Here is a 25,476-nt window from a genome sequence, read left to right as displayed (position 1 = left end):
CAGTGTAGACTGGACTTGGTTGGAAGCACACTGTGCCACCTGCATGGGGGCAGTGTTTCCTCACTGTGTGTCATTGAGGTGTTTCCTCTCGGGGTCACTTGGGAAGTGAGTAGCACTGATGGGAAAGGAGCCCTTACTTGGAGACCAAAGTCAGAGGCCCTGGTGTGGGAGGGTAATTGTGTCCCTCTACGTCTGTGGGGTCATTGGTCTAGATCTTCTGTGTTATCCTGGCGGTGGCCTTGCAGAGTAGGCACGACAGGCACCCCCACTTGGAGATCAGGAGCCCAAGAGCAGGTGGACTTGGCAGCCAAGAGGCGGAACCTGACCTCTGCTGCTTGTGGTCCCGTGCTGCTCCCGGGCAGTCGGGTGACTTGGCGGTGCCCTGTGGATGCACTGGGGCGAGGTCAGAGGAACCTCCCAGCCACAGTCAGGTGCGTGGAGCCTGGGCTGGCCAGCCAGGGCTGAGAGGGAAGTGCCAGGGGAGTGCGGGGAGAGGGCCCTGCTTGGCACCAGGGCCTTCTGGTGACCATCCCCCATTGAAAGCGCTGCTTTGCCTCAGCTTGGGATAAGCCGTTTCCTTCAAGCCTGGCCTCGTGGTACCTGGGGAGTGTTGAGGTGTGGTAGGTGTCTGACTGAACAAGAAGATGGCCAGTCTGAGGCTGTTAGGTTCGTTATAAGTTGGGATCTGACTTTGAACGTGGTTGTAGATAGGAGCCAGTCTCTTGTGTGTGTCTGCACAGTTTTGAGCGTATTATATCTCCTGTGCTACGGGTGGACACGTGTCACCAGGACGTGACGTGTAGAGAGTGACTGTTGCTCTCTCGGCAGGGAGCTTTACGTAACGGTTGGGACAGCGGGGAATTACTTGACCCTGGTTTCTTTCAGAGCTGAACTCCAATGTCCAGCAATGGATGACGACAGCCTGGACGAGCTTGTGGACCGAAGCCCGGGGCCCGATGGCCACCCGAGACTCCGTCCTGCCGCCCTGACCAGCGATGCTGGTGAGCCGCCCTCCCGCCGCTCCACACGGAGCTGGGGAGCAAGTGTTCACGCTTTGCTCTTCAAGTGCACAAGCGGCACATTGTTTGGTGTTTATTTTTAATGCAATCAATATAGATGTAAATCGAGCAAAAGATGCTGCTTTTCCCTCCCCACGTCCCCATGCGGCCCCACCCCCCCATCCCTGGGGGCAATGCTGGGCGCCCTGTGGGCAGGTGTCCTCTGAACACCTCTGTGCATCTTCCAACCTGCCTCAGCCATGACGCTGCCCCCCGGGCCTGTGTTTACCTGTCCATCTAGAAGAAAGCAGTGATGCCCACAGTGGGGGCTCTGAGGACGACACGTGCACTGAGCACAGTGACGGCGAGGATGAGGCGGGGCACCTGGAAGACGGATCTGGTGAGAACGCTGGCGTTCGAGCGGCCCCGCGTGTCCCCTCTCTCGTGACAGGGATTGCTCTTATAAAACGGCTTTGTTCAAGTTGCTGTCTTAACCGCGCTGGCCACCTGGGCTGTGAACACTGGGGGTGAAACTCCCTAGCACAGCAGTCTGGCAGTCCCCTGCAGTGGGTCTCGTCTTCAGCTGGCAAGCTGGCTCGCTTTGATGTAGTTGGGCTGATGGCACAGTGGATAGGTCTCTTCCCTGGTGGCGGCAGGAGGTTAAAATGCCCGAGAATAGGAGCAGTGCGAAGGGCGTTGCCAGGGAGAATGCAGCTGGACTGGACCTGCGGGCAGAGCGGGCCCCCAGCCCCTGCTGCAGGGCAGGGGTAGCATGGGCCGAGGTTTGCCGGGACCTGGGACCACCTGACCCCAGGGGCCACCTGGGCAGGATGGCGGCGCCTCCTTCTCTCGCTCTTGATGGAACCCCTGAGAGAACTGGCAGATGCACGGAATGACTTTATTAAGAAATTCCCAGGTTGTTTACATCGCTTGATGTTTGTGCCTCTGAACTCCTGCACGGGGAGATAGTGCCGCCTGAGGACCTCACGGCACCTCCTTCCCTGGCCTTCCCGGGCATCCTGGCTGGTACGTGTCCTGTGGGGTCCCCAGGCTGGACTGCCTTGTCCCAGCCCCTCAGAGGGAGGCGTGCTCAGCCCCCTCCCCATGTGGCACCGGGCTTTGGAAGCTTGGCTTACGGCTCTTTTCCTTCTGGCAACAGCCATCCACTCAGGACGTGTGTGGTCCTGAAGCATCTGCGTAGTCTTTTTATGACAGTCCTTGGACTCCTGTGTTTATGGACATTAGAATGTTTCAGGAAGGTAACCCCTCGCGTGTGGGACAGTGCTTGTGGAGGAATGACACAGCACATCAGTGTGGGTTTGCTACCGCGCGTGTGTTGGTGACATATTCTTCCAGAGTTAGATTTTGACTTCTGTGCAGGCACGTGAAGTTCTGTGCTGAGTTTGCAGGTCACGTTGTGGCTCTTCGCTTGTTTCTGCAGATGGGCTTGGGGCTTGGGCACAGGCATGTGGCCTTGACCAGGCTGGAGGCAGAGGACGTCAGGTCTTTGTCACTTCATCCCTCGAGCAGAGGTTTGAGGCTCTACTGAAGGCCAGAGGACGGGGGCTGCAGGCTGGAGGGCAGGTGGGAGCCCAGCCGGGGCTCTCTGCCCGAGCTAACTGCCTAGCAGCAGAGACAACGGTGTAAAGGAGCAGTTAGGTCAGGTGATAGATGCCAAGAGTGTGTTTACGGGGACGTCATGGGAATGGGGAGGCCTCAGCCCCTGTGGGCCTGGGCTGGTGAGGAGAAGCTTCCAGAGAGACACATCTAAGCTGTGATCTGAAGGGCAGGAGGGTTAGCCGGGTAATGGGGGACATGGGCTGGTGGGGAGTGCCGTGCAGGGACAGCTGGCGTAGAGCCCAGTGCCCAGCAGGCCCGCGGGTGATGAGGAGGTGCCCAGTGGCGGGCAGGCACCTGGAGGCCACGGCCATAGCTGATGGGCAGTAAAACTCCACCAGACACCCCTGGTTTTCCGCGCCGGTCGGTGAAACTCACAGGCAAGGAGCGTATCTCTGTGGCTGGTGAGAATTTAAGAGGTCTCAAACGTAGTGTCTTCAAAGGGAGTTACCTGCATCCTTACGGGCCTGGTATCTGCCACGTCCCTCTTCTCTCCGCAGCTCTTTCTACTCATCTTTTTGCTTTTCCTGCACTAGTGTTGATTCCTGAAAGTCACTTGCTTGTGTCGCTGTTTGCTCAGTTTTCAACTTTAGATAGGTATTATCTGTTCAAGTCTTAGGATGAAACATGAGGACTTGGGACTCTGACCCGCTGCCTCAGCCCGCTCTCCAGGCGGTGCACATGCGTCCTGGTCTGCTCAGCTCGCAGCCCCTCCCTACTCGGCCTCATCTCAGTTGCTCCCAGCTCTTTCCAGTGTGGTCCTGCCCTCCTCGTGTGAGCCGTGCCCTCACCTGCGCTGGGTTCCCAGGCGTGCTGTGCTGCCAGCTGCCACGCCGGGCTGGCACCCATGTCTGCACCTCCTTTGGCCTGGTCCTTCGTGTGGTTGGGGCCTGGTCCGGCCGCCCCTGAGACGGGGTGAGGAGGCGGGTGGCCCAGGGTCTTGGCACCTGCCTGTGTCTTTAGCCGCCTCTCCGTTGGTGGTCGCTGCCCCTCAGGCACTTCAGAGGCGTCCTCCGTGGGTGGGACACCGCGGAGGGGTCAGGTGGCCCTCCGATGGCCAGCTCTCTGCCTTCCCTTCAGTTCCTGAGCCTTCTGGAATTCCGGAGGAAGAACCAGATCGTCCAGCCTCCACGCCCTTAGCCAGGCAGGAAGCCGAGCAAAGTCATTCTCCAAGATTTTGTGGACACCAGTTTTGTTAGTTTTCTCTTGGTTTGTAACAGATTGTCTCGAACACAGCAGCTGAGAACTGCATGCTCTGTGGTTCCATGGGTCTGTAGTCCAGACACCGGTGGCCGGTCCTCTGCTTGGTTCTCACCTGACTGACATCAAGGGTCACAGGGCTGCCGTTCCATCTGAGGCTCAGGGTGCTCCCCTTGTCAGCAGATTTCAGATCCCTGCGGGCATGGGGCTCCAGTCCTGTCTCTGGCCGGCTGCCAGGGGAGGCCGTCGTCACTCAGCTCCTGGGAGCCACCCCTCAGTGGATAGGCCGCAACGTTGTACAACCAGCCAGAGAAAACTGCTCTTAAAGAGCTCATTTGGTTATGTTCTAGTTTCCCTTTGCCTTGAGACAGCAGAGTCTCAGGGGTGTGTAAGCACCCTGCCTGCCACACCCCTAGCCTGCTTCTCTTGTCCATGTGAAGTAGCGTTATTTCAGTGGGGTTCAGTGGGGAGAGAAAACTAATGCACCTGTTGACTCTGCCTTGGTGAACTGGAAGTGTCTCCTTCCTTTTCTGCTGGCCTAACCCCAGCTTCAGAAGCTTTCAGAAATTGATCAGGACTGTTGTGGCCAGCTTGCTGGGTTAGGAATTTATGCTCTCTAATCCCTGAAGCAAGAAAAATGAAAGACCTGTAGGAGAGGCCTTTCCTGAGGGCCGTGGCTCACTGACACTGTTTTGAGAAGGGTGTTGACGGCACGTGGCACCCTCTGGAGGCCACTGCACTGAGCCGAGAGGCGGGCTGGCCCCTGGAGGCTGCCTGCCTCATGAGGGTTCTGATTCGGCTCCAAGTTGGGGGGGTGGGGCTGGTGTCCCCTGAGCTTGGAAGCAGCTTCGGGTTAAAAATGCCCGGTGACATCTGTCCTGGTGGGGCTGCGGGAGCGGGTCTGTCCCTCGTGTGTGGGATTCGGGACCCTGCTCACCCGAGTGCGGCTGCGGCCTGCATGCCTCCTGTACTGCGGTTTGTGGACTTGTAACATTGCCTCTTTGTCAAGGTTCCGAGGATTCTGAAGAAGACGGCGACGATGCGGACACGTTAGCAGCAGCAGTGGCTACTCGGGGGGCGCTGGAAGCCAGCGGTGCATTTAACTCTGATGATGATTTGGAGAGCTGCCCGATCTGTCTTAATGCTTTCAGGGACCAGGCTGTGGGGACACCCGAGAACTGTGCCCACTACTTCTGCCTCGATTGCATCGTGGAGTGGTCCAAGGTGCGTGGCTTCTCTTCGGGTACTTCCTCCCTTCGGGCTAGCCTCTGTGTGTGTGTGACCCAGCCTGTGGCTGGCCTCTCAAGGGTCTGGGTCTCTGCTCTACAACAGGAGTTGGAGCCCCAGGTGGCGTCCGAGCTTGATCTCTGCTTCGTTCGAGCTCTAGGCCCTCAGGGTGCTCGGTGAAGCTCACTGTGGGGTGATATGCTCGTGGAGCGCTGGATCAGGAGGGTTATTTATGGGCCGGTGCCCCTCAGGGACCAGAAATCCTTAGTGGCCCAGGGGCAGCCTGCTCAGGCCGAGTTGGCCGGTGCTTACATGCTGAGGGGTCATCTCATAGACCCAGGAAAGCCTGAGTCGTGTGACTAGCAGTAAAAGCACATGGGGTTCACCAGATGGTGCAGTGTTGCAGGGTGAGCTTTAGAAGCAGTGCCCCCTCCCTACTTTCTGAACTTTGTGAAAAACCTCAAAGAAGTAATGAGTCAAAGGACGCGTGGCCCACAGCCCCGTGCCTTTCACCGTCCTCGAGGACCAGCGGCCCTGCCTGATTCTCTGCTAGTCCCACCCTCACCAACTCGGACCCCGGGAACGCGGCAGGTCTCGCCGCACCGTGCCTGCCCTTACCCAGCGAGGGTGACAGTAACGGCGTTGCCTCAAGCACCCAGCCTCTTCTCCTCCGCCCCCTGCTTGCTGGCCAGTAACCCAGCTGTCCCGCCACCCCTTGCCCTCCTCTTGTCTTCTTAGCACTGACTGGCCCTCCAAGAGAACCGCTCCACGTGGCAGGGATTTGATTTCTGTCTCTTTTCTTCACCGCTGTATCCCCAGCCGCCTAGCACAGGGCCTAGCCTACACAGGCATTCTGCGAATTAGATTTTTAATGGAAAAGGAAGTCTTGACTTCTAAATGAAATTATCTTCAGATGGTATTAATAGTGAAAGTCATTCTATAAGGTTGAAGTATGATTTTTCTTTCTTACAGAATGCCAATTCCTGTCCAGTTGATCGAACTATATTTAAATGTATTTGTATTCGAGCTCAATTTGGCGGTAAAATCTTGAAGAAGGTAAGTGTAGGCGCCCCCTTTTGTGCATTACATCGGTCCCCATCTCATGGGAAAACATGCCTTCAAAAGGCAAGTTGCTTTCCTGAAATATTAGTTACGTGTGTTTTAGAAATCGACTAAAAGGCCGTTTGCGGCCATGAACGTGAAACCCGGTGCTGGAGGTGGCGCCGTGTGCCTGGCCAGCCTGGGCTCTGCGTGGGAGTGGTTTCCCAGACTTCCTCCTCTCCACTCCCACACGCCTTTTCTGCATCTCCGAGCTTCTCTCCTCTTGAGCCACGGCAGCCACAGCAGGCAGGGAAGGTCAGGGTGTGGACCCCAGACCTGGGAGAGGGGGCCAGCTCTCTCGGAACCAGACCTCGGAAGGCGCGTGGCAGGAGCGCGAGGGCTGGGGACAAGGTGTTTTCCTTGCTCTTAAAAGTGTGCTTTTGCTCACCTGCTGTTTGGGGACTGGGAGGCCTCCATACATCGTCTTCTGTTGAGGAGCAGCATTGGAAAGACTTGTTGAGGGAGTTCCCTGGTGGCCTAGTGGTTAGGCTTCCTCGCTTTCACTGCCATGGCCTGGGTTCAGTTCCTGGTCGGGGAAGTTCCTGCAAGCCACACGGCTCGGCCAAAAAGAAGAAAAAGAAAGACTCGTAGAGACTTGCCTTACATCTTCTCAGCGAGTCTTATAGCCGCAGATGTGCCTTTTTATTTGCAGAGCCAGGGATGTGTGAGGACTCCGGCTCTGGGTGAGCAGACTTCTTCTGGAGTCTTTGCCGGGGCCGGCAGCTCCCGTCCCGTCCTGCTGGCGGAGCCTCCTGTGGCCTGCCCTGGGCGCTTTGCTCTTCTGCCCGAGGTCTCTGGGGAGCGCTGGCAGATTCCCCGCAGGCAAGCTCTGTTTCCTTGAGTGCCTGCCTCTTGAGTCCTTGGCCCCGAGCACCTCCTGTGTGGGAAGGGGAGGTGGGTGGAGGGCCCACTTAAACGCCAGCAGGTCCAGTTGGAGGAGATCCGAGAGCGGCTCAGACCCAGCACAGAGTCCAGGAGGCCGCGGGAGGGCCCCGAGTCCCTGGCTGGTGCGGGAACAAAGGCAGAGAGTGTGGCTCAGGCGAGTCCCCCGTGGGGAAGTGAGCTGCAGGGGCTGTTTCTCAGTGGGACTCACGGGCAGGAGGCCGAGGCAGCCTGTGGAGGTGGCTCGGGCTGGCGGCAGCGACGAGGAGTAGCCGTGATCGTCACGGGGCAGCGCATGTTAGAGTGTCATTTGGCAGTCACGTTTCTGTGCTTTGCTTGGTCCTGGGACAGTTCTCGGGGGACGAGAGCCCGGCGCTTCCCTGTTCTCCACCCGCGGGGTCCGTGCAGTGTAGCCCTCATGTTTGGCTGTCTCACCTGCCACTCCGCTCTGGGGCCCTTCTGTGGGTCAGACTTTTTCTGTTGAATCGTTTTTTTTCTCAGGGCTAACTACCCTGAGATGGTTAGAAAACATAAAAGTCACTGGTGCTTGTTAATTCAGAACCTCTGGGCCCATGGAGCCCGTGTGAATCCGCTCTGGGTCCATTGCAAACCGTGATATAAACGGCTCTGGGATTTGGGTCCCTCTTGCCATGTGCTGAGCATGCTGTCCTGTCCCCAGATCCCAGTGGAGAGCGCCAGGCTTGGGGAGGACGAGGATGAAGACCCGACCTTCTGTGGGGTGTGCGGCAGGAGCGACCGGGAGGACCGTCTGCTGCTCTGCGACGGCTGCGACGCTGGGTGAGCCCCTCCCGTCGGGGGCCCTGAGCTCGGCTCAGAGCTGGTCTTGTTGACCCGCTAGAGGGACCTGCCCAGCTGTGTTTGTGCTCAGCGCCACCTGCCCCCCGAGGGTCGTCTGCTGCATCCTGGGCTCCGCATGCTTCGTCCCCCCCCCCCGCATCGTTGTTTATATCCTCCACCTGTTTCCAGACGATATCCTGAGGCCGCTTGCAGAGATGTACCTAGTATCTCAGGATGAGGGGGAGAGGCAAGAAATGGGGGTGTGGGCTGGCTGGGCCGGGGGCGGACACGAACGGGACCCACCCTTTGTGCGAGGCCAGGGGCCGGGGCAGCTTCACACGGCAGGACAGTGGGACGCGCTTCCAGCCAGGCTGCCAGCCACCCCTGTGTCCGTGGAGCCCCTTTCATTGTCATTCCGCAATACCATTGGGTCCCCTGCTTCTCGTCAGGCCCTTTCCTTGTGCTGGAGCAGCACAAGCCCTGGAGGACGGGCACCTGTGGGGCCTGTGCTTGTCCCAATGCAGACACTGCCTGGGCTGCCCACCGGGGCCCACTACCTGCCACCTCCCTGCACTGAGACAGCAGGTCACCCTCCCCGGGCCTGGCAGCATCTCCCACCTTCCTCTGAGCCCCGCCCTCGGTGCTCACACAGCTGAGAATGCAATGCGTTCCTCCCTCCTTTCTCACCAGTCTCAGCTTGCATCCGTGTTTGGTGACACGGTTGCCTGACCTTGCTGCTCCTTGCCCCTTTGGAGTCCCGGAAGTTGGCCATGTCTGAGCGGGTCCCCTCTAGCCTGTTGTCGGTCTGGGGCTGGAGGGCAGAAGCAGAGCCTTGGGTGACCTGCAGACCCGTGTGTCCAGCTCACGGCTCTTGCTGTCACACTCCATGACCGAGTGGGGCCACGGGGGTGGCAGCATTCAGAACGCTGCTCACACGCAGACTGCACCCTTTTCCCCAGTGATGGTGGCTGCTCGGGGCCTGAGAAGGAGGGGCCTGGGACAGCTGGATGCTGCCTGAGAGCCCACACGTGGTGGGAAGGAGAGGCCTGGTACTGGCCGCCACACCCCTTGGCCTGGCCTGGCCCTCGTCACCAGCCTTGCCTTCTTGGCCTGGGTTCCCTGTGCCAGACGAGCCTGTGTGCCTTCCAGTGGCCTTGAGGAAGCTGGGGAGCCCTGGATGAGGCTGTCGGAGTTTTCACTCACAAAGCCTTGATTTTCTCTTAAGCTTTTATCCCTTTTTTTTTTCTTTCCTTTTTGCCTTGCTGCGTGGCTTGTGGGATCTTAGTTTCCTGACCAGGGATTGAACCCGGGCCCTCAGCAGTGAAAGCACCGAGTCCTAACTACTGGACTGCCAGGGAGTTCCCCCCTTAGGCGTTTTTTCTTTTTTTTTTTTCTTTTAATATTTATTTATTTATTTTTGGCTGTGTTGGGTCTTCGTTTCTGTGCGAGGGCTTTCTCTAGTTGCGGTGAGTGGGGGCCACTCTTCATCACGGTACGCGGGCCTCTCACTATCGCGGCCTCTCTTGTTGTGGAGCACAAGCTCCAGACGCGCAGGCTCAGTAGTTGTGGCTCACAGGCCCAGTTGCTCCGCGGCATGTGGGATCCTCCCAGACCAGGGCTCGAACCCCTGTCCCCTGCATTGGCAGGCAGATTCTCAACCACTGTGCCACCAGGGAAGCCCCCCTACACCCTTAAGCTTTTAAATGGAGCTTACGGTCCTTTTTTTTTTTTTTTAAATAGATTTTATTTTTCAGAGCAATTTTAGGTTCGTAACAAAATTGAGTGGAACATAGCATGCATTTTTTTAAAAATTGAGGTATAGTTGGTTTATAGAGTTATATTAGTTTCAGGTGTACAACAGTGATTCAAAATTTTTATCAGTTATGCTCTAAAGTTATTATAAAACATTGACTCTACTTCTCTGTGCTGTGAAGTGTATCCTTGTACCTTATTATATACAGAGTAGCTTGTATCTCTTAATCCCACCCATACCCCTGCCTTGCTCCCCGACTCCCCTCTACTGACTGTTAACCACTACTTTGTTCTCTATATCTGAGTCTGTTTCTGTTTTATCACATACGGTGGTTTGTTTCATTTCTACGTTACACATATAAGCGATAACATAGAGTATTTGTTTTTCTCTTTTGACTTATTTCACTAAGTGTAACACTCTCCAGGTCCATTCATGTTTTTTGCAAATGGCAGAATTGCAGTCTTTTTTATGGCTGAGGGTGTGTGTTTGTGTACACCACTTCTTCTTTATCCATTTGTCTGTTCATGGGTACTTGGGTTACTTCCATATCTTGGCTTTTGTGAATAATGCTGTGAACACTGGAGTGCATGTATCTTTTTGAATTAGTGTTTTCATTTTCTTAAGTACCCAGGAGTGGAAGTGCTGGATCATATGGTAGTTCTATTTTTAGTTTCTTCAGGAACCTCCATACTGCTCTGCATGGCAGCTGCACCAATTTACAGTCCCACCACCAGTGCAAGAGAGCTCCCTTTTCTGCACATCCTCGCCAACATTTGTTATTTGTGGTCTTATTTTTTTTTTTTTTGCGGTACGCGGGCCTCTCACTGTTGTGGCCTCTCTCGTTGCGGAGCACAGGCTCCGGACGCGCAGGCTCAGCTGCCATGGCTCACGGGCCTATCTGCTCTGTGGCATGTGGGACCTTCCTGGACCGGGGCACAAACCCGTGTCCCCTGCATCGGCAGGTGGACCCTCAACCACTGCGCCACCAGGGAAACCCTATTTGTGCCCTTTCTGACGAAAGCCATTCAGACAGGTGTGATGTGTTGTCTCATTGTGCTTTTGATTTGCATTTCTCTGATGATTAGCAATGTTGAACATCTTTTCATGTGCCTTTGGGCCATCTGTATGTCGTCTTTGGAAAAATGTCTGCTGTCTTTTGCCCATGTTTTAATCACTTTTTTTGATATTGAGTTGTATGAGCTGTTGATATATTTTGGATGTTGATCCCTTGTTGGTCATGTAATTTGCAAATATTTTCTTCCATTCAGGAAGTCTTTTCGTTTTGTCAGTGTTTCCTTTGCTGTGCAAAAGTTAAGATTTAAAGTTTAATTAGGTCCCATTTGTTTATTTTCGCTTTTGTTTTCTTTGCTTTGAGAGACAGATCCCCAAAAATATTGCTGTGACTTATGTCAAAGAGTGTTCTGTTATTGTTTTCTTTTAGGAGTTTTATAGTTTCCAATCTTACGTTTAGGTCTTTAATCCATTTTGAGTTTATTGTTGTATACAGTGTGAGAAAGTGTCCTATTTCATTCTTTTACATGAAGCTGTCCAGCTTTCCGAGCACCACTTATTGGAGAGACTGTCTTTCTTCAACTGTATATTCTTGCCTCCTTTGTTGTAGATTAATTGACCATGTAAGTGTAGGTTTATTTCTGGGGTCTCTTTTCTGATTCATTTTTCTGTGTGTCTGTTTTTGAGCCAGTATTGTACTGTTTTGATTACGGTAGCTTTGTAGCATAGTCTGAAGTGAGGGAGGGTGATACCTCTAGCTCAGTTCTTTCTTGGGATTGCCTTGTCTGAGCCTACAATCCTTGATTATGTTAATTCTTTATATCAGGTTCTGTTTCAGGGAGTTCCCTGGTGGTCCATTGGTTAAGACTCCACATTTCCAGTGCAGGGGGTCAGGTTCAATCCCTAGTCAGGGATCTAAGATCCCACATGCCGCATGGTGTGGCCAAAAAAAAAATTGTTTCAATTTTAGTAGTGTTTTGTTTGTTTGTTTGTTTTTGCAGTACGCGGGCCTCTCACTGTTGTGGCTTCTCCCGTTGCGGAGCACAGGCTCTGGACGCGCAGGCTCAGCGGCCATGGCTCATAGGCCCAGCCGCTCCACGGCATGTGGGATCTTCCTGGACTGGGGCACAAACCTGTGTCCCCTGCATCGGCAGGCGGACTCTTAACCACTGCGCCACCAGAGAAGCCCCAATTTTAGTAGTCTTAACAGTGACTCGGGGATTTTTGCAACTTCATCAAAAATATTTTTTGTTGTAAAGTATATTTATAAACTTATTTTTTTTTATGTGCTTGAATTGAACAGATAAAACAAGTACATGAAAATTGCGATAGACCTAAAACATTAAAACTGGTAAAACATATAGTGACTCGTATGCTTCTGAATATCCTCACTGCTAATATTTGCCATTAGCTAAATTTTCTTACAGTTAAGTCTTTCAACTAAAGTCACAAGTCTACAAGTCTAAGATCACTGTTACTCATTTTTCTTTAATAATGGGAGATGCAACTGAAATTTTTTTTTAATATAAATTTATTTATTTTTTATTTTTGCCTGTGTTGGGTCTTGGTTGCTGCGCGTGGATTTTCTCTAGTTGCGGCGAGTGGGGGCTACTCTCTGTTGCAGTGTGCGGGCTTCTCATTGCGGTGGCTTCTCTTGTTGTGGAGCACGGGCTCTAGAGCACAGGCTTCAGTAGTTGTGGCTCGCGGGCTCTAGAGTGCAGGCTCAGCAGTTGTGGCGCATGGGCTTAGTTGCTCTACAGCATGTGGGATCTTCCCAGACCAGGGCTCGAACCTGTGTCCCCTGCATTGGCAGGCGGATTCTTAACCACTGTGCCACCTGGGAAGCCCTGTTCCTCATTTTTAAATGAGTAACTCACAAGCCTGTCTATAGATACATGAATATGCCAGGTTCTTTCACTGTTGTATGAAGCAAGGTACAGATTATCTGTGGGGGGTTTTGCCTTGGTTTTTTTTTTTTTGGCCGTGCTCCGTGGCTTTTGGGATCTTAGTTCCCCGACCAGGGATTGAACCCGGACCCTGGCAGTGAAATTGCCAAGTCCTAACCACTGGACCGCCATGGAGTTCCCCCATTTGTGTTTTATGTAGCGGTATTTATTCTCGAGGGAGGACCTCTCTGTGCCGCATGGCTGTGGCTCTCCCGGTGGGAGGAGGTCATCCTTGTGCTCAAGTGAGCACTGCAGGCCGGTCCTACTGGGCGATCATGGGGCTCTTCTGGGTTTGAGCCCTCAGCCATCTCCTCCGTGGAGGGACTAGTGGGTGCAGACTGGCTGGGCGGGGTGCCTGTCACCCCCGCCAGCCTCCGCTCTCAGGCCCTGGGGCTTGGTGGCGAGAACAGGGTTGAACCGCGCTCGATCCTGGGGACACTGTCAGAAGCTGCCACTCAGTTCTTGGATGTTGTTCCTGAGACCATATCCTGGAGGATCTTCTCAGGCTGAAACCTAGTTGGGGTTCTGGGTGCTCCCCGGTCCTTGGTGCCAGCCTGCCGCGTCCCAGGAGGAGCAGCCTCCCGCCGTCCGTCCCGGGGTGCTCGGGTGAGGTCCAGCCAGGGGGTCGGGGCAAGCTTCGCCCTGTGGGTCTGTCTTGGACCCTCAGGCAGGGCAGGGCTGTGAGCAGCACACGGCCTCAAAGCCGAGTCCAGCCTGGGCTCGGATGTTCAGTGTGGGCTCGGCGCTGGTTTCCACCTGGCCTGGCTCGGCGCCATCTCGGACACGGGGGTGGAGTTTGGAGGGTTCCGGCACCGGCGGCCCATGCTAGCGGTGGCTCCTCCAGCAACTGAAAAGCAGACGCTGTTGGGTGGCGCTGCCGTGCGGGGTGTTAGTTCCTCGGAGACTGGCCTCCCAGGATGGTGGCTGCCACCCCGCCGCCGTCAGGGTCCAGCTGCCACTCTCTTAGCTCTGTCCCTCCAGATGGTACGTCCCCTGGGGAGAGTTTGGCGGCCGTCAGGGTCCCCTTGGAGGGCAGAGATGCCCAGAAGCCTGCGGTGGGGGTCCGTCCACCCAGAATGCCAGTGGGAGAGTGAGAAGACAGGTGACTGCAGCTCCAAGCGCGCAGGCCCTCTGAGCAGGCGGACTCCCCCTTGGCCTCGGGTGGGGGCATCCAAGTCAGTCCTGGCAGAGCTCACGGTCGGGGAGGGGGCGCTGTGTCCCTGGTCAGGGCCCCGCCCTCATGACTTCACTTAACCTTCGTCACCCCCACAGGCCGTCTCCAGGTGCCGTCACGTTGCGAGGTTAGGGCTTCCACACGTGGATTGGGGGGCCACGAGATCACAGCAGGGTGTGTTGTCAGGAGGCCTGTCATAGGGCTCGCTTGGCTGGGACAGTGAGGCTGGGGACACCGTCTCGTTTCCTAGGTACCACATGGAGTGTTTGGACCCCCCTCTCCAGGAGGTGCCAGTGGACGAGTGGTTCTGTCCGGAATGTGCTGCCCCCGGGGCCGCCCCTGCTGCGGGTAACACACTGCCCCCCCTCAGGTGGCCCGGACCCTTCCTGTGGGCCGGCCCCTCGTCCCAGGGAGATCGTGTCCGGCTCTCCAGCAGGGGCGGCTTTCGGTTGCACTCCTTGGGCGGGGCACGGGCTGGAGACAGGGGGTTGGCTGATGGGGGTCTAGGAGCCCAAGCTCCAGGGAGACACCCCCTGTGCCCCGTTTCCCAGAGTCCTCCTACCAGGGCCAGGGCTCAGCGGAGTGCATGTCAGCCCAGGGTGTTTTCTTCCAAGACGCGGGTCCCGTGAGCGAGGAGGAGGTTTCCCTGCTCTTGGCCGACGTAGTGCCCACCACCAGCCGGCTTCAGCCACACGCAGGGAGGACCCGGGCCATCGCCAGGACACGGCAGAGCGAGAGGGTCCGAGCGACGGTGAACCGGAACCGGATCTCCACAGCCAGGAGGATCCAGGTGGGTGCTGGTGGCCTCGCATCCTGGCCACGTGCAGGGAACAAAGCCAAGTGGGCCTGAGGCGGCGGAAGCAGTGGAGAGCTGGCCCTGGGGGTGCTGGGCAGTCGGGTCCGGCCACTGGTTGGTGGCCCAGCCCATGGGTGCATCGTGGAAGCTGCCGGGGGTCCCCTGCCTTGCAGCTGTCACCTGCCAAGGCCGTAGTACTGAACTGAGAGGAGCTGAGAGGACTTCATGGGGAACGTGGTCCCGGGACCCCACCACAGATGCCCACAGTCCCTCCTGGCACCTCCACCCTCCACTCTGAGGCCCGCAAGCCCTCCTTGTTCTGCATCCTTGCCCGGCCTGCTCCTCGGGAGGCCTTCCCAGACCCCACTTCCCACTGGGCCCTTGGGGAGCCCCCAGCAGCCTGCTTGATGTCTGCTGCTGCCAGGCTGAGGCGTCCAGCCTCCCGGGGGCTCAGGGGGCTCCTCAGGGCTCCCTCGAGGGGCCTGAGGCGGCTCCGGCCCCCCTGACCAGCGCCGTCCCGTGCTGTGCAGCACGTCCCGAGGTACCTCATGTCTCCTCTGCTGGACGAGACCATCGAAGCTGTGGCCGCTGGACTGAGCACAGCCGTGTACCAGCACCCCGGGCCGCGAGCCCCTGCCCGTCGGAGGAGGAAAGCAGGTAGGCCTGGCTCGGTCTCTGGCTTCCAGTGGTGGCTGCCATTCCTGTAGCCTGGTTTCCGCAGACCATCGCGCAGAAGGCCCTGCAGGCCCAGGGGTCTGGGTCTGGTCCTTCCCGCTGAACCCCCCAGGGTGCTGTCCATGCAGCAGCGCCCTGCATGTGCATCAGGGTGGCACAGCCTCCCCGAAGTTGATCGGGGAAGAGCCCCCAAGGACCTTGTGGAAGATTCGCGATTTTCTCTAAATTGGGCAACACACAGGTGAAGTCCCATGCCTGGCTTTTCTGGGTGGGAACAGCTAAAATGATTAATTCAGTGTCTTTGCTGGTTTTGGCGCTGTTCACGTTTTCTAGTTCTTTTCTGTGTTAGTCTCGGTAATTTTGTCCCAGTAAGTTCCGTTTTTCTTTGGTAGTCGACATCCCTGCCTGGGGAGAAGCTTTCACCCCAGTTTAACATCCTTGGCGATTTCTGGGTCTGTGCTCCAGTTATATTCATGGGTTGGAATTCTCCGAAGAAGAGCTTTCCTTTTTCTCCTTGACTATTCATTTAAACCAGTAGATGTGGTTTCCTGTTTTTTCAGTGGGTTGCAATCTGTGGTCTTTTAAAAATCAACATTATTGAGACATACGTTTTCTGTGATGAGCACACCCACTCTGGGCATATGGTTCCCGGTGAGACCGACGAGGCTTCCAGCCGGTGCCCCCACTCCCCAGGCAGCCCCTCCAGGCACCTGCCGTCCTGTCGTTGGCACTAGCTGTGCCATCCTCGGTTCTCACTTGTGAGGTCTTGAGTGTGTGCTCTGGTTTGTCGCTTAGCACAGTGATTGGGGGCCTGTGTAGTGGGTGTCTGGGGTTAATTTCTGTTTATTGGTGAGGAACATGCCACGGCACGAACCACCCCAGCTTGTCCACCTGCCTGTGCCGGGCATTTGGGTTGGTTCTGTAATGAAGCTGCTGTGAGTATCTTTCCTGCAGGCAGGTGTTTCCGCTGCTCTGGGTCGGTAGAGAGCAGTAGACTAGTTGGTGCAACCAGTGAACGTGTGTTGGAGGTGACTCACCCCCTGCGCTCCCATCAGCAACGTGCGTGTTGTAGCTGTGCCGCGTTCTTGCCCACGCTCGTCCTCCCCACCCCCAGCGGGCGTGTGTGTGTCAGGTTCCGCTGCCCTGCGTGGCCCCGCCAGGTGCCGAGCGCGTATGTGCTCCCGGAGAGCCCGCGCCCCCGAAGAGCTGAGCACAGAGAAGACACCCAAGGGCCGCCGGTGGGCGGTCCTGGTTCGCAACCCCGTGTAGTGGTTGGAGCCAGGAGCTGTACCCCGAGGTCACGCTGATCACTGCCTTGAAGTTCAGGATGAGAGAGGTTTTGCTTCTCGTATTTTCTGTCTGGATCTCCTCTCATGTCCAGGGTCTCAATTCTCAGTCCCAGTAGTTGCTCCCTTGCATTTCACAGACCCGTCCCAGGATAAGAGCTGGAGGTGCTGCAGCTCCTGGAGAGACGGGCTCACTTCTCCCTTTGTCCCGAGTGGCCCCCACGCTTGGCTGTTACATCTTTGCTGTGAATATTTCACACTTTAAAAAAAAATTTTATTTATTTAATTAATTTATTGGCAGCTTTGGGTCTTCATTGCTGCGTGCGGGCTTTCTCTAGTTGTGGCGAGCGGAGGCTACTCTTTGTTGCGGTGCGCAGGCTTCTCATTGCGGTGGCTTCTCTTGTTGCGGAGCACGGGCTCTAGGTGCGCGGGCTTCAGTAGTTGCGGCTCGCGGGCTCTAGAGCGCAGGCTCAGTAGTTGTGGCGCACAGGCTTAGTTGCTCCGCGGCATGTGGGATCTTCCTGGACCAGGGCTCGGAACCCTGGTCCCCTGCATTGACAGGCAGATTCTTAACCACTGCACCACCAGAGAAGCCCAATGTTTCGCACTTTTTACAGACGTAGTCACACTGTGGAAGTGCAGGGAGACAGGAACAGCACCCTGTGACCGTCTTGGCATGGCCTGGTGACTCCTGGCCAGGGCTGCTTCGTCTCTCTCCACCCCCTCCCCCTCTGTTATTTTGAAGCAGATCCTCATTTTGTCTCTAAGTGTCTCACAATATGTTTCTGGAAGAGGGAGTCTTTCTTTTGATTGAACAACGAGGCCGTTGTTACACTCGAGGAGATGAGCAGTGATTGCGCAGCGACACGGTGAAATAGCTGGTCGGGGTTGAAAGTTCTCATTGTGTCACAAATTGTGATGGAATTAAAAAAAATAGTTTACTTGAATCTCGAGCCAAAGGAGATCTGTGTTGCACTAGTGGCTGCCTGTTAAGTGTCTCTGTGTCCTCCTGACTGGGGGTGATGCAGGGTCTCCTATCCCGGCGCATCCCTCGTGGGCAGGTCTCACCTGCTCCGGCTGGGCGGCTGGAGCCCCGAGGCTGGCTCAGGTGCCGGTGGGCGTCTCGTTGGGTTGGTGGGGTGTCTGAAGGGTTGCTTGGGTTGGGGTTGGGGGTCCTCCCAGCGGGCAGCTCCGCCAGGCTCTCTGTTCACAGTCAGGCAGCCCCGGGGCTCAGGTCTCAGATCCATGAAGTGACGGAGGAGGTGAAGGAGAGGCTTCCTCCTGACGGGCTGCTTCCAGGAGTGCAGTTTCCGTGGACAGCACGGGCTCGCTGGCGCCTCCGTCTGTTTCCTTTGTTGAGCAGTTCTCAGAACCCCCGAGCTGCTTGTAGCATCCTTCAGTGGAGATCAGGTAGGGCTTTTAGCTTCATCGCGAGATCACAGATTCAAGTGTAGCGGAAGTGCTTTAACAGCACACGTCTTCTCAGAACCTGCTGTTTCTCTGCTGGGGTTCTTGAGAGTTCGGGGGTGCTGGAGCATCACTGAACTAGGGCGCCCTGTGGCTGCCATGGCTCGTCCCCAGTCAGCCCGTAGCGCCCCAGGGTGGCCGAGGGGGACGGAGCGCTGCTGGGTTTGCAATGTAATCCTCAGGATACGTTTTACTGGACACGTACCGTGAGGTCGTCTGTTTCCAAGCCTCTGGGAGAGTGCTTCTCCAGGGTGAGACCACCAAGTGGATACAGAGCTGGGAGCCAGTGTTTCCTTTTACTTTTGATTATTAGGGTTTGTGTTTTCTAATTTAATTCTGTTTCATAATTGTGTAAAATAATCTGCCGGTTCTAATAATGAGGTCTACAAATCAAAGTAGGCTCAGACCTACTCTGTTTTTGCTTTGCACTGCCTTCCCCCTCCCCTCCTCTGTGACGAAGTATGTAAAACCCTATAACAAAAAAAAATAAAAAGAGGAAGGCCCCAGGCCGGGATGGACAGTTGTCGTCCGCTGGGTCTTGGGGGGGACACCTGGGGTGGGGCGCACAGTGAAGTGTGCGCTGTCAATGTGCTCTTTGTAGGAAGACGGAGGAAAGTGTCGGGAAGAAAGAAAACCCAGTCCAGATCATCTGTGAAGAGCAGGAGCTCGGGGACGAGGTCCAGGAAACGCCAGGGCCGTGTGAAGAAGAGTAAAGGGAAGAAGATAAAGGTAGCGTCGGATGGGGGATCACGCTGGGCGAGCTTCAGTCCTGTGTGTGGGTAGATAGTGGGAGTCGTAGAAGGACCCTTTTTTTATAATTACTTAGAGATTCACAGATAAATATGCACGTTTCTGCAGCACGGATTGAAGATGGGGCTGAGACAAGATGTGTTCTGGGCCCCGCAGAGCGGCTCCTGGGACCGCGGGGGGCGCAAGGAGCTGGGCTACAACCCGTCAAGGCGCTTGTTCCCTGGGGTGCCGGCATCCGGTGTGAGCCAGGTGGGGGTGAGGCCCAGGCGGGGTCCTCACGTGTGATGAGTACACGTGACCCTCAGGCTGCAGGATTGTGGCTACTCGGTCGGCCGTGTTTGGTGCTGCGGATTCATAGTTGGAATGGAGGCTGTAGATTTCAGCCCTGTGGATCAGTGTTTCTCCCTCTGTCCCCTGGGTTCAGAATGAAGCCACAGCTCGTTCCCGCATCGCACGGACGCTGGGCCTCCGCAGGCCAGCCCATGGAGCCTGCATCCCCTCGGTGTACAAGCCTGCAGACCCCTCTCTGGGGCTGATGCGTGCAGACATCGGGGCAGCCTCTCTCTCCCTGTTTGGAGACCCTTATGAGCTGGACCCCTTCGACAGGTGACTGCAGAGGGGGAACTGGGGGGGGCTCACTCTTTTCCTAGGCCCGTGGGCATGTCGCTTCTGGTGGAGGCATGGCTCAGCCTCAGAATTCGCATTTGTGAAATTCCTGCTTCCGAGTTGTTCTCAGAATTCTGTACCTACTCGTCCCCTAATTTGGAGAAAGATCTAACTTGCTCACCTGTCCCCCACCCCGTCCCCGCCCAGAGACTCGGGCAGCTGCTGACAGAAAACCGCTGCACGGGGCCTGGGTTCATTGTTGAGTCACGGGGGCTGCCGTGGGGGTAGTGCTTAGTCCGCCTGGGCCCCGCGCTGCTGAGAGGTGGGGGGCGGCCCCCGGGCCTCGGTGTGCAGGGTCACGCCGTGCCCTCTGGCACGTGTCCTCCTCCAGCAGTGAAGAGGCGTCTCCGAGCCCCGCTTCCCCTCTGAGCGTCAAGAGGAGGGTCCTGTCCCGGTCAGCCCTGCGCTCGCACCAGCCTGTGGCCAGGCCCGTCTCCATGGGGCTCTCCAGGTGTGTCCCGGGGGACAGGATGGCCGGGGCGGTGGTGTGGGGTGGGGCCCCAGGCGTGCAAGGACCGTAGGCTCCATGTTGGGCTGGCGCTCTGCCACCCGGCACCCACGGCCTCTCCTGTGGCCTGTCCTCTGGCTCTCGGTTGAGGAAGTGCTGCGGCCAGTCCCAAGCCGAGGGCACAGGGACGAGGTGACAGCCCCAGAGGCTGCCTCCGTGTGCCTAGCTCTGCTGTAGAACCCACAGCAGGGAGGGGCCGGGCAGGGAGCCAAGCTTTTTCTCTGTTTGACCCTCCAAAAGAAAGACTTAACCAACTCTACCAGTCGGCGTTGCTCACGAGCTCCTGCCTGTCAGTGAGTGGAGCCGGGGCCAAAGCCTTGGACGACTCCACCCCCCCACCCCATCTTCCTTTAGTCCGAGCTGCTGGGTGGGTCTCACCCCTCCCCTCGGGGCCACCGCCTGCTGCCTGGGTGTGGGGGCGCGTGGGCAGGAGGGCCGTGACCGCTGGGCCTGCCCCGGGTCTGCCCTGCAGGAGGAGCGCTCCCGCCATGGCGCCCCAGCCGGAAGTGGATGCGGACCCCGGCCCTGACCTGCTGGGGAGCATCCTGTCGGGCCAGAGCTTCCTGATGATGAACGGCGCCGACATCGTCATCCACCGCGATGGCTCCCTCAGCGCCAAGAGGGCAGGTGAGGAGCCCCTGCGCACGGCCCGCCGTCCCCACCTCTGCGCGCCTGGAGATGAGGACGTGCGTTCCTCCAGGGACAGTCGTGTGGTGTGACCCAGCGGCTCTAGGGTTTGCTTCCGAGTGTAGGTGAGGGTGCTGAGGGACTGAAGATGCCTGTCCCATCGCTTTCTGATAACACATCTGTTGGGGGAGTTACCAGGCAGCCCACAGGCCCTCCTTGCCGTCAGCAGCTGCTGTCTGTTCTCACAGCCCCAGGAACCAGCGTGGAGCCCTCTCCACGGATCTGGGCCCCAGCGGGATTCGGGCCTGGGGGGATCTGGCCATGGAGGGCAGGGTAGGCTGCATGGGCGTGGTCATTGGTAGACCCTGTTTTCAAGTGTCCATCACGGGCTCAGGCTCCTTCTGATCCACGAATAGTGTGAAGATAGCGTGTGAAGCAGAAGGGGCTGGTGGGCAGCAGCAGAGCGAGCCTCCAGCCCCGTCCCTGTGCCCAGCCAGAGTGAGCGGGAGTGGAAACCGTGCACCGTTGGGAGGGTGTTCTGAGGAGGGTGGAGCTTTTTAAGGATGGGGGTGGGGACTGATGGCTGTTTGCCTTTTGTCTTTTAGCGCCAGTTTCTTTTCAGCGAAACTCAGTTGGTCCATCCAGAGGGGCAGAAGGCGCCGGGTCTGGGGCCTGCCTGCAGCCCAGAGGGACTCAGTCAGGAAGCGGGCCAGAGAGCTTGGGGTCCAGCTGTCCAGGCAGAGCTACCCCAGGCACACCCCCGGCCCCGCCCACCCCCGCCCATGTCCCTGCGCTCACGTTGGGGGCAGCTGTGAGACTGGACTCCTTGGTGACCCTTCAGTCAGGCCAGGCTCAGACCTTGTCCAGCGTGAGCAGACCCAGCTTAAAACAAAGTGACGGCCCCCGATTTAACGGCGACAGCAAGCACCCTCCACCTCTTAGGTCTGCGGCATTGAAGACCTCGAATGGTAGCTCTAACTTGCCTTCCGAGAGCACGGTGCTGGGACAGGCCCTGAGACCAGCTCCCAGGAGGACGGACATCTCCGAGCTCCCCAGGATACCAAAGATCAGGAGAGACGACAGGCGGGTGGGCGAGGTCCCTGCCGGCGGGCAGAGAGTCGAGATTCCCAGCTCCTGCATCAGCCGGCTGACGGGCAGGGAGGGCCCCAGGCAGCCTGGCTGTGGCGCCAGGGCGGAGGGTGAGCCCAGCAGCAGGGGCGCTCAGGAGCCCAGCACGCGCTCGGGGGGCGGCCCCCAGCCCCCTGCCCCGCTGGGCCCCTCCCGGGGGAAGGGTGTCGGCTCCACCTTCGAGAGCTTCAGGATCAACATTCCTGGGAACACAGCCCATTCCGGCAGAGTCCTCAGCCCCGGCTTCTGTAACACGTTCCGGCCCGTGGACAGCAAGGTGCAGAGAAGAGAGAGCCCTGTGCCCCTCTTCTCCGTCAGGAAGACGAAGCAGCTGAAGAGCGAGATCTATGACCCCTTCAACCCCACGGGCTCTGACTCCAGCTCGGCCAGCAGCAGCCCCGAGCACCCGGGCTCTGGCCTCCTGCCCTCTGAGATCACACGCACCATCTCCATTGACAGCCCCAAGGCCCCCGTGCTGCCGCCCGTGCGCTGCGTCACCTCCTACACGGTGCAGACCGGCATGGGGAAGGAGCCCGAGCCCCCCCAGGGGCCCTGCGGCCTGCCCGAGCTCCAGGGCGAGGAGGAGCCCGTGGCACAAGCACAGAGGCCGTCCCCGCCAGAGCCCTGGGGGGACGAGGACCCACCACCCCGTAGCTCCTTCTTTGGCTCAGAGGGGCGGACGGTGACTTGTGTGACTGCGGTGGAGCCGGACGCCCCACCCAGTCCGGACGCCCTGCCCGCAACCACCCACAGGGTCGTGGAGCTGCGGTCCCCCACCCGTTCCCGCTCCAGGTCCAGCTCCCGCGGTGGGAAGAAAGCCCAGAGGCCGAGGGTCGCCACCAGGGAGCACCGGAGGGCCCGCTCAGGGTCCCGCTCGTCGCGCTCGGGGGACAGGAGCTCGCGGTCTGCGTCGCCACCGGCAGGTGAGGACCAGGCCAAGAGGCACCGGCCCAAGGCCCGGGATCGGAGGTCTTCCAGCGACCGCTCCAGCAGCCGCGAGCGCACCAAGCGGAGAAAGGCCAAGGACAAGAGCAGGGAGAGGAGGAGGGGCTCCTGGGGCCGAGGCCGGCGGAGGTCCCGCTCCCGCTCCGGCAGCCCCGGCAGCTCCTCCCACGAGCATCGCGAGGGCAGGAGGAAGAAGAGGCGGCGGTCGGGGTCCCGGTCTCGGGGGAGGGAGTGCTCACCCCACAGCAGCCTGGAGAGAGCCCGGAGGCCCAGGCACCCCCGGGAGAGGAGGGAGCGGCCCGACAGGGAGAGTGCCGCGCGGCTCCGAGACAGGCGAGGCTCCTGGGAGAGGAGGCGGCGTAGGTCCAGGTCACCCAGCCCCGAGCACAGGCCCCGGGAGCACCGGCGGCCTCGGTCCCGTGAGAAGCGCCCACGGCCCCGCCCCCGCTCCCCGGAGAGGAAGTTGGCTCCGAAAGAGGCTTCTCCGGCACCCCTTCCCCAGGGGGAGCCCAGGCTGGACAGGGAGCCCCCGGCCAGGCCCCTGGCCTTGGCAGGAACAGATGCCTTGCTGGAGGGGTCTGAGGCCGACAAGCCCCCCACAAAGGTCCCCCCAGTCCTGGAGGTGCCAGCCGAGTACCCCCCCGAGGATCTGGATTACGGTGACTCCGTGGAGGCGGGGCACCTCTTCGAGGACTTTTCAAACGAAGCCATCTTCATGCAGCTTGATGACATGAGCTCCCCGCCCTCCCCGGAGAGCACGGACTCCTCCCCAGAGCGAGGCCTCCTGCCCAAGCCCACTGGGCCCCCGGCTGGCCAGCAGCACGACGCTGGCCTGGCCGTGGCCATCATCCGCAGGGAGGTGTCTCGGATCCACGGTGAAGATGTGGCACAGCCCCTGCCCAGGATGGAGGGCCCTCGAGAGGAGCACTTGCTCCAGCAGGACGCGGCCGAAGCAGCCACAGCTCCCTGCGCTCTGGGAGGCCAAGCCATGGGTGGGGCGCCTGCGGGGAAGGAGGAGGGTCCCTCTCAGAACCCCCTGCTGCGGGCTAAGGCGCTGGTGAAGAGAGTCACCTGGGACCTCCAGGAGGTGGAGAGCGGTGCCCCGGCTGAGGACAGAGGCCTGCGTGAGTAGGCGCTTGGGCGGGGCGGGGCAACGGGGCGGGATACAAGGATGGCTCAGAGCGACCACCACGGAGTCTTCTCCCTGGATGGCTCACGGGCCTCCTTGGTCATGCAGGGAGATGGCCACGGCCTGACCTGTGGTCCTTGCTGCTGGGATGCTTTTCTGGAATTTTCCAGCCAGGAAACAGCCTTTTGGCGTGGCCACAGAGCACCCACCCCCCTGTGTTGGCCCTCAGGGACGCCGCTTCACAGGCCGCAGAAGCCCCGGGAAACCGAGGACACGGGCCCCGTGGCTGCGTTCCAGCAGGCTCCCTTCTCTGAGCCCCCTCCCCCTGGTTATGTGCTTCCAGAGCCTGTCTTTCCTGATGCTGACCCTTCTCAGGTGGGCGCCTGGCCTGCAGGGATGTGGCGTTGGGCTCAGGCCACTCAAGCTGGGCCGGGTTGGGGCTGAGGGCCTCATGCACCAGCCCCTTTCTGCTGGGGCTTTTAGTGGTTCGGGCGTGGGGGTTGGGAGCACGTTGTCTTGGGCACTGGGGCAGCGAGCTCTGCAGGGGCTGAGCGGGCTGTGCTCTCGCCCAGGTACAGAGCCTGAACCTGCCCCCCACTCCGGCTCTGCCTTCGAGTGTCCCACCATACGCACCTGTCAGCCAGCCCGCGGTCCAGTTCCTCTTGCAGGGGAGCCTGCCCCTGATGGGCTGCGGGGCGGCCCAGAGCCCGGCCCCGGTGCCCACCGTCCTGACTGCAGCCTCAGAGCCAGCTGGTCATGCTGCCACTGTGCCCACCGCTGCTGCCAACAGCTCCGAGGAGAGAACGGCTGCTCCCAGGCCAGCCTCGGAGAAGACCAAGAACGAGGAGGTGAGTCCCGCCCCTCCTTCCTCCAGGGACTGGCGCGGGTGGGTGGGTGGGAAGCCAGGGGCCAGTGGTCTCACAAGTGTCCCCCCCAGTACATGAAGAAGCTGCACGTGCAAGAGCGGGCTGTGGAGGAGGTGAAGCTGGCCATCAAGCCCTTCTACCAGAAGAGGGAGGTGACAAAGGACGAGTACAAGGACATTCTGCGCAAGGCCGTGCAGAAGGTGGGTGTGGGGTCCGTGAGCCCAGAGAGAGGGGCTCCGGCCCCAGGGTCGCTGGGCCACATCCTGGGCGCAGCTTCAGGCCAGTTGTAGCCACGCCTCATTGATGCTTCGGGGGTATAAAATGCTGGTGTTTGTGAGGGGCTTACGACTGTGTCCTCGTGACTTTAGTTAAAGAGGCTAAGTGACACAAGATGTTTAACCCAGCTCATGGGTAGGAAGTGAGACCCTGAGAGATGGACATACCAGCTGATCTCAGTGGGACCCTCAGCAGCCCTTGAGGGGGGCAGAGCAGGCAGGTGCACGTCAGGCTGCCTGCTGTCCCTCATGGCGTGGTCCCCAGGGCTCCATCCCCACGATCCCTGACCACGCGGGTTTGCAGGGACATCCGGGTAACTGTGCCCCACTCCCCCAGATCTGCCACAGCAAGAGTGGGGAGATCAACCCCGTGAAGGTGGGCAACCTGGTGAAGGCCTACGTGGACAAGTACAGGCATATGCGCAGACACCGGCGGGCCGAGGCCGGTGAGGAGCCGCCTGCCCAGGGTGCCGAGGGCTGAGGCCTGCCCGGGGCCCTCCTGGCTGGAGTAGCCGAAGCAGAAAACTCCGGGCCACTCGCCCTCCCGTTTCCAGGGTTCCTGTGATCGCACGTGGTCTGTGCACCTGTCTTGCTCACAGTTTAAAACTGGACTTTTCTATGTACATTATAGACACACACTGTTCCCATCGT

At 58.5% G+C, this 25,476-nt stretch overlaps 1 protein-coding gene across 1 annotated transcript; it reads left to right on the top strand.

The window, feature by feature from the left end:
* Positions 1–907: 907 nt before the first annotated feature.
* PHRF1 (PHD and ring finger domains 1) lies at positions 908–25,306 on the top strand. Its single transcript, XM_065882501.1, has 17 exons — positions 908–1,001; positions 1,300–1,398; positions 4,825–5,039; positions 6,015–6,098; positions 7,705–7,823; positions 13,958–14,055; positions 14,322–14,497; positions 15,034–15,160; positions 18,533–18,660; positions 19,106–19,287; positions 19,679–19,798; positions 20,328–20,482; positions 21,088–23,679; positions 23,914–24,059; positions 24,257–24,532; positions 24,622–24,750; positions 25,163–25,306. Exons 1-17 carry the CDS (start codon positions 908–910, stop codon positions 25,304–25,306), a joined length of 4,884 nt encoding a protein of 1,627 aa, XP_065738573.1.
* The last annotated feature ends 170 nt before the right edge of the window (positions 25,307–25,476 follow it).

This window comes from Phocoena phocoena, chromosome 8, assembly GCF_963924675.1.
Source record: "Phocoena phocoena chromosome 8, mPhoPho1.1, whole genome shotgun sequence".
In the NCBI taxonomy this organism is placed as follows: Eukaryota; Metazoa; Chordata; class Mammalia; order Artiodactyla; family Phocoenidae; genus Phocoena; species Phocoena phocoena.
The sequence above is the reverse complement of the archived record's forward strand: the minus strand, read 5'-3'. Positions and strand labels throughout refer to the sequence as shown.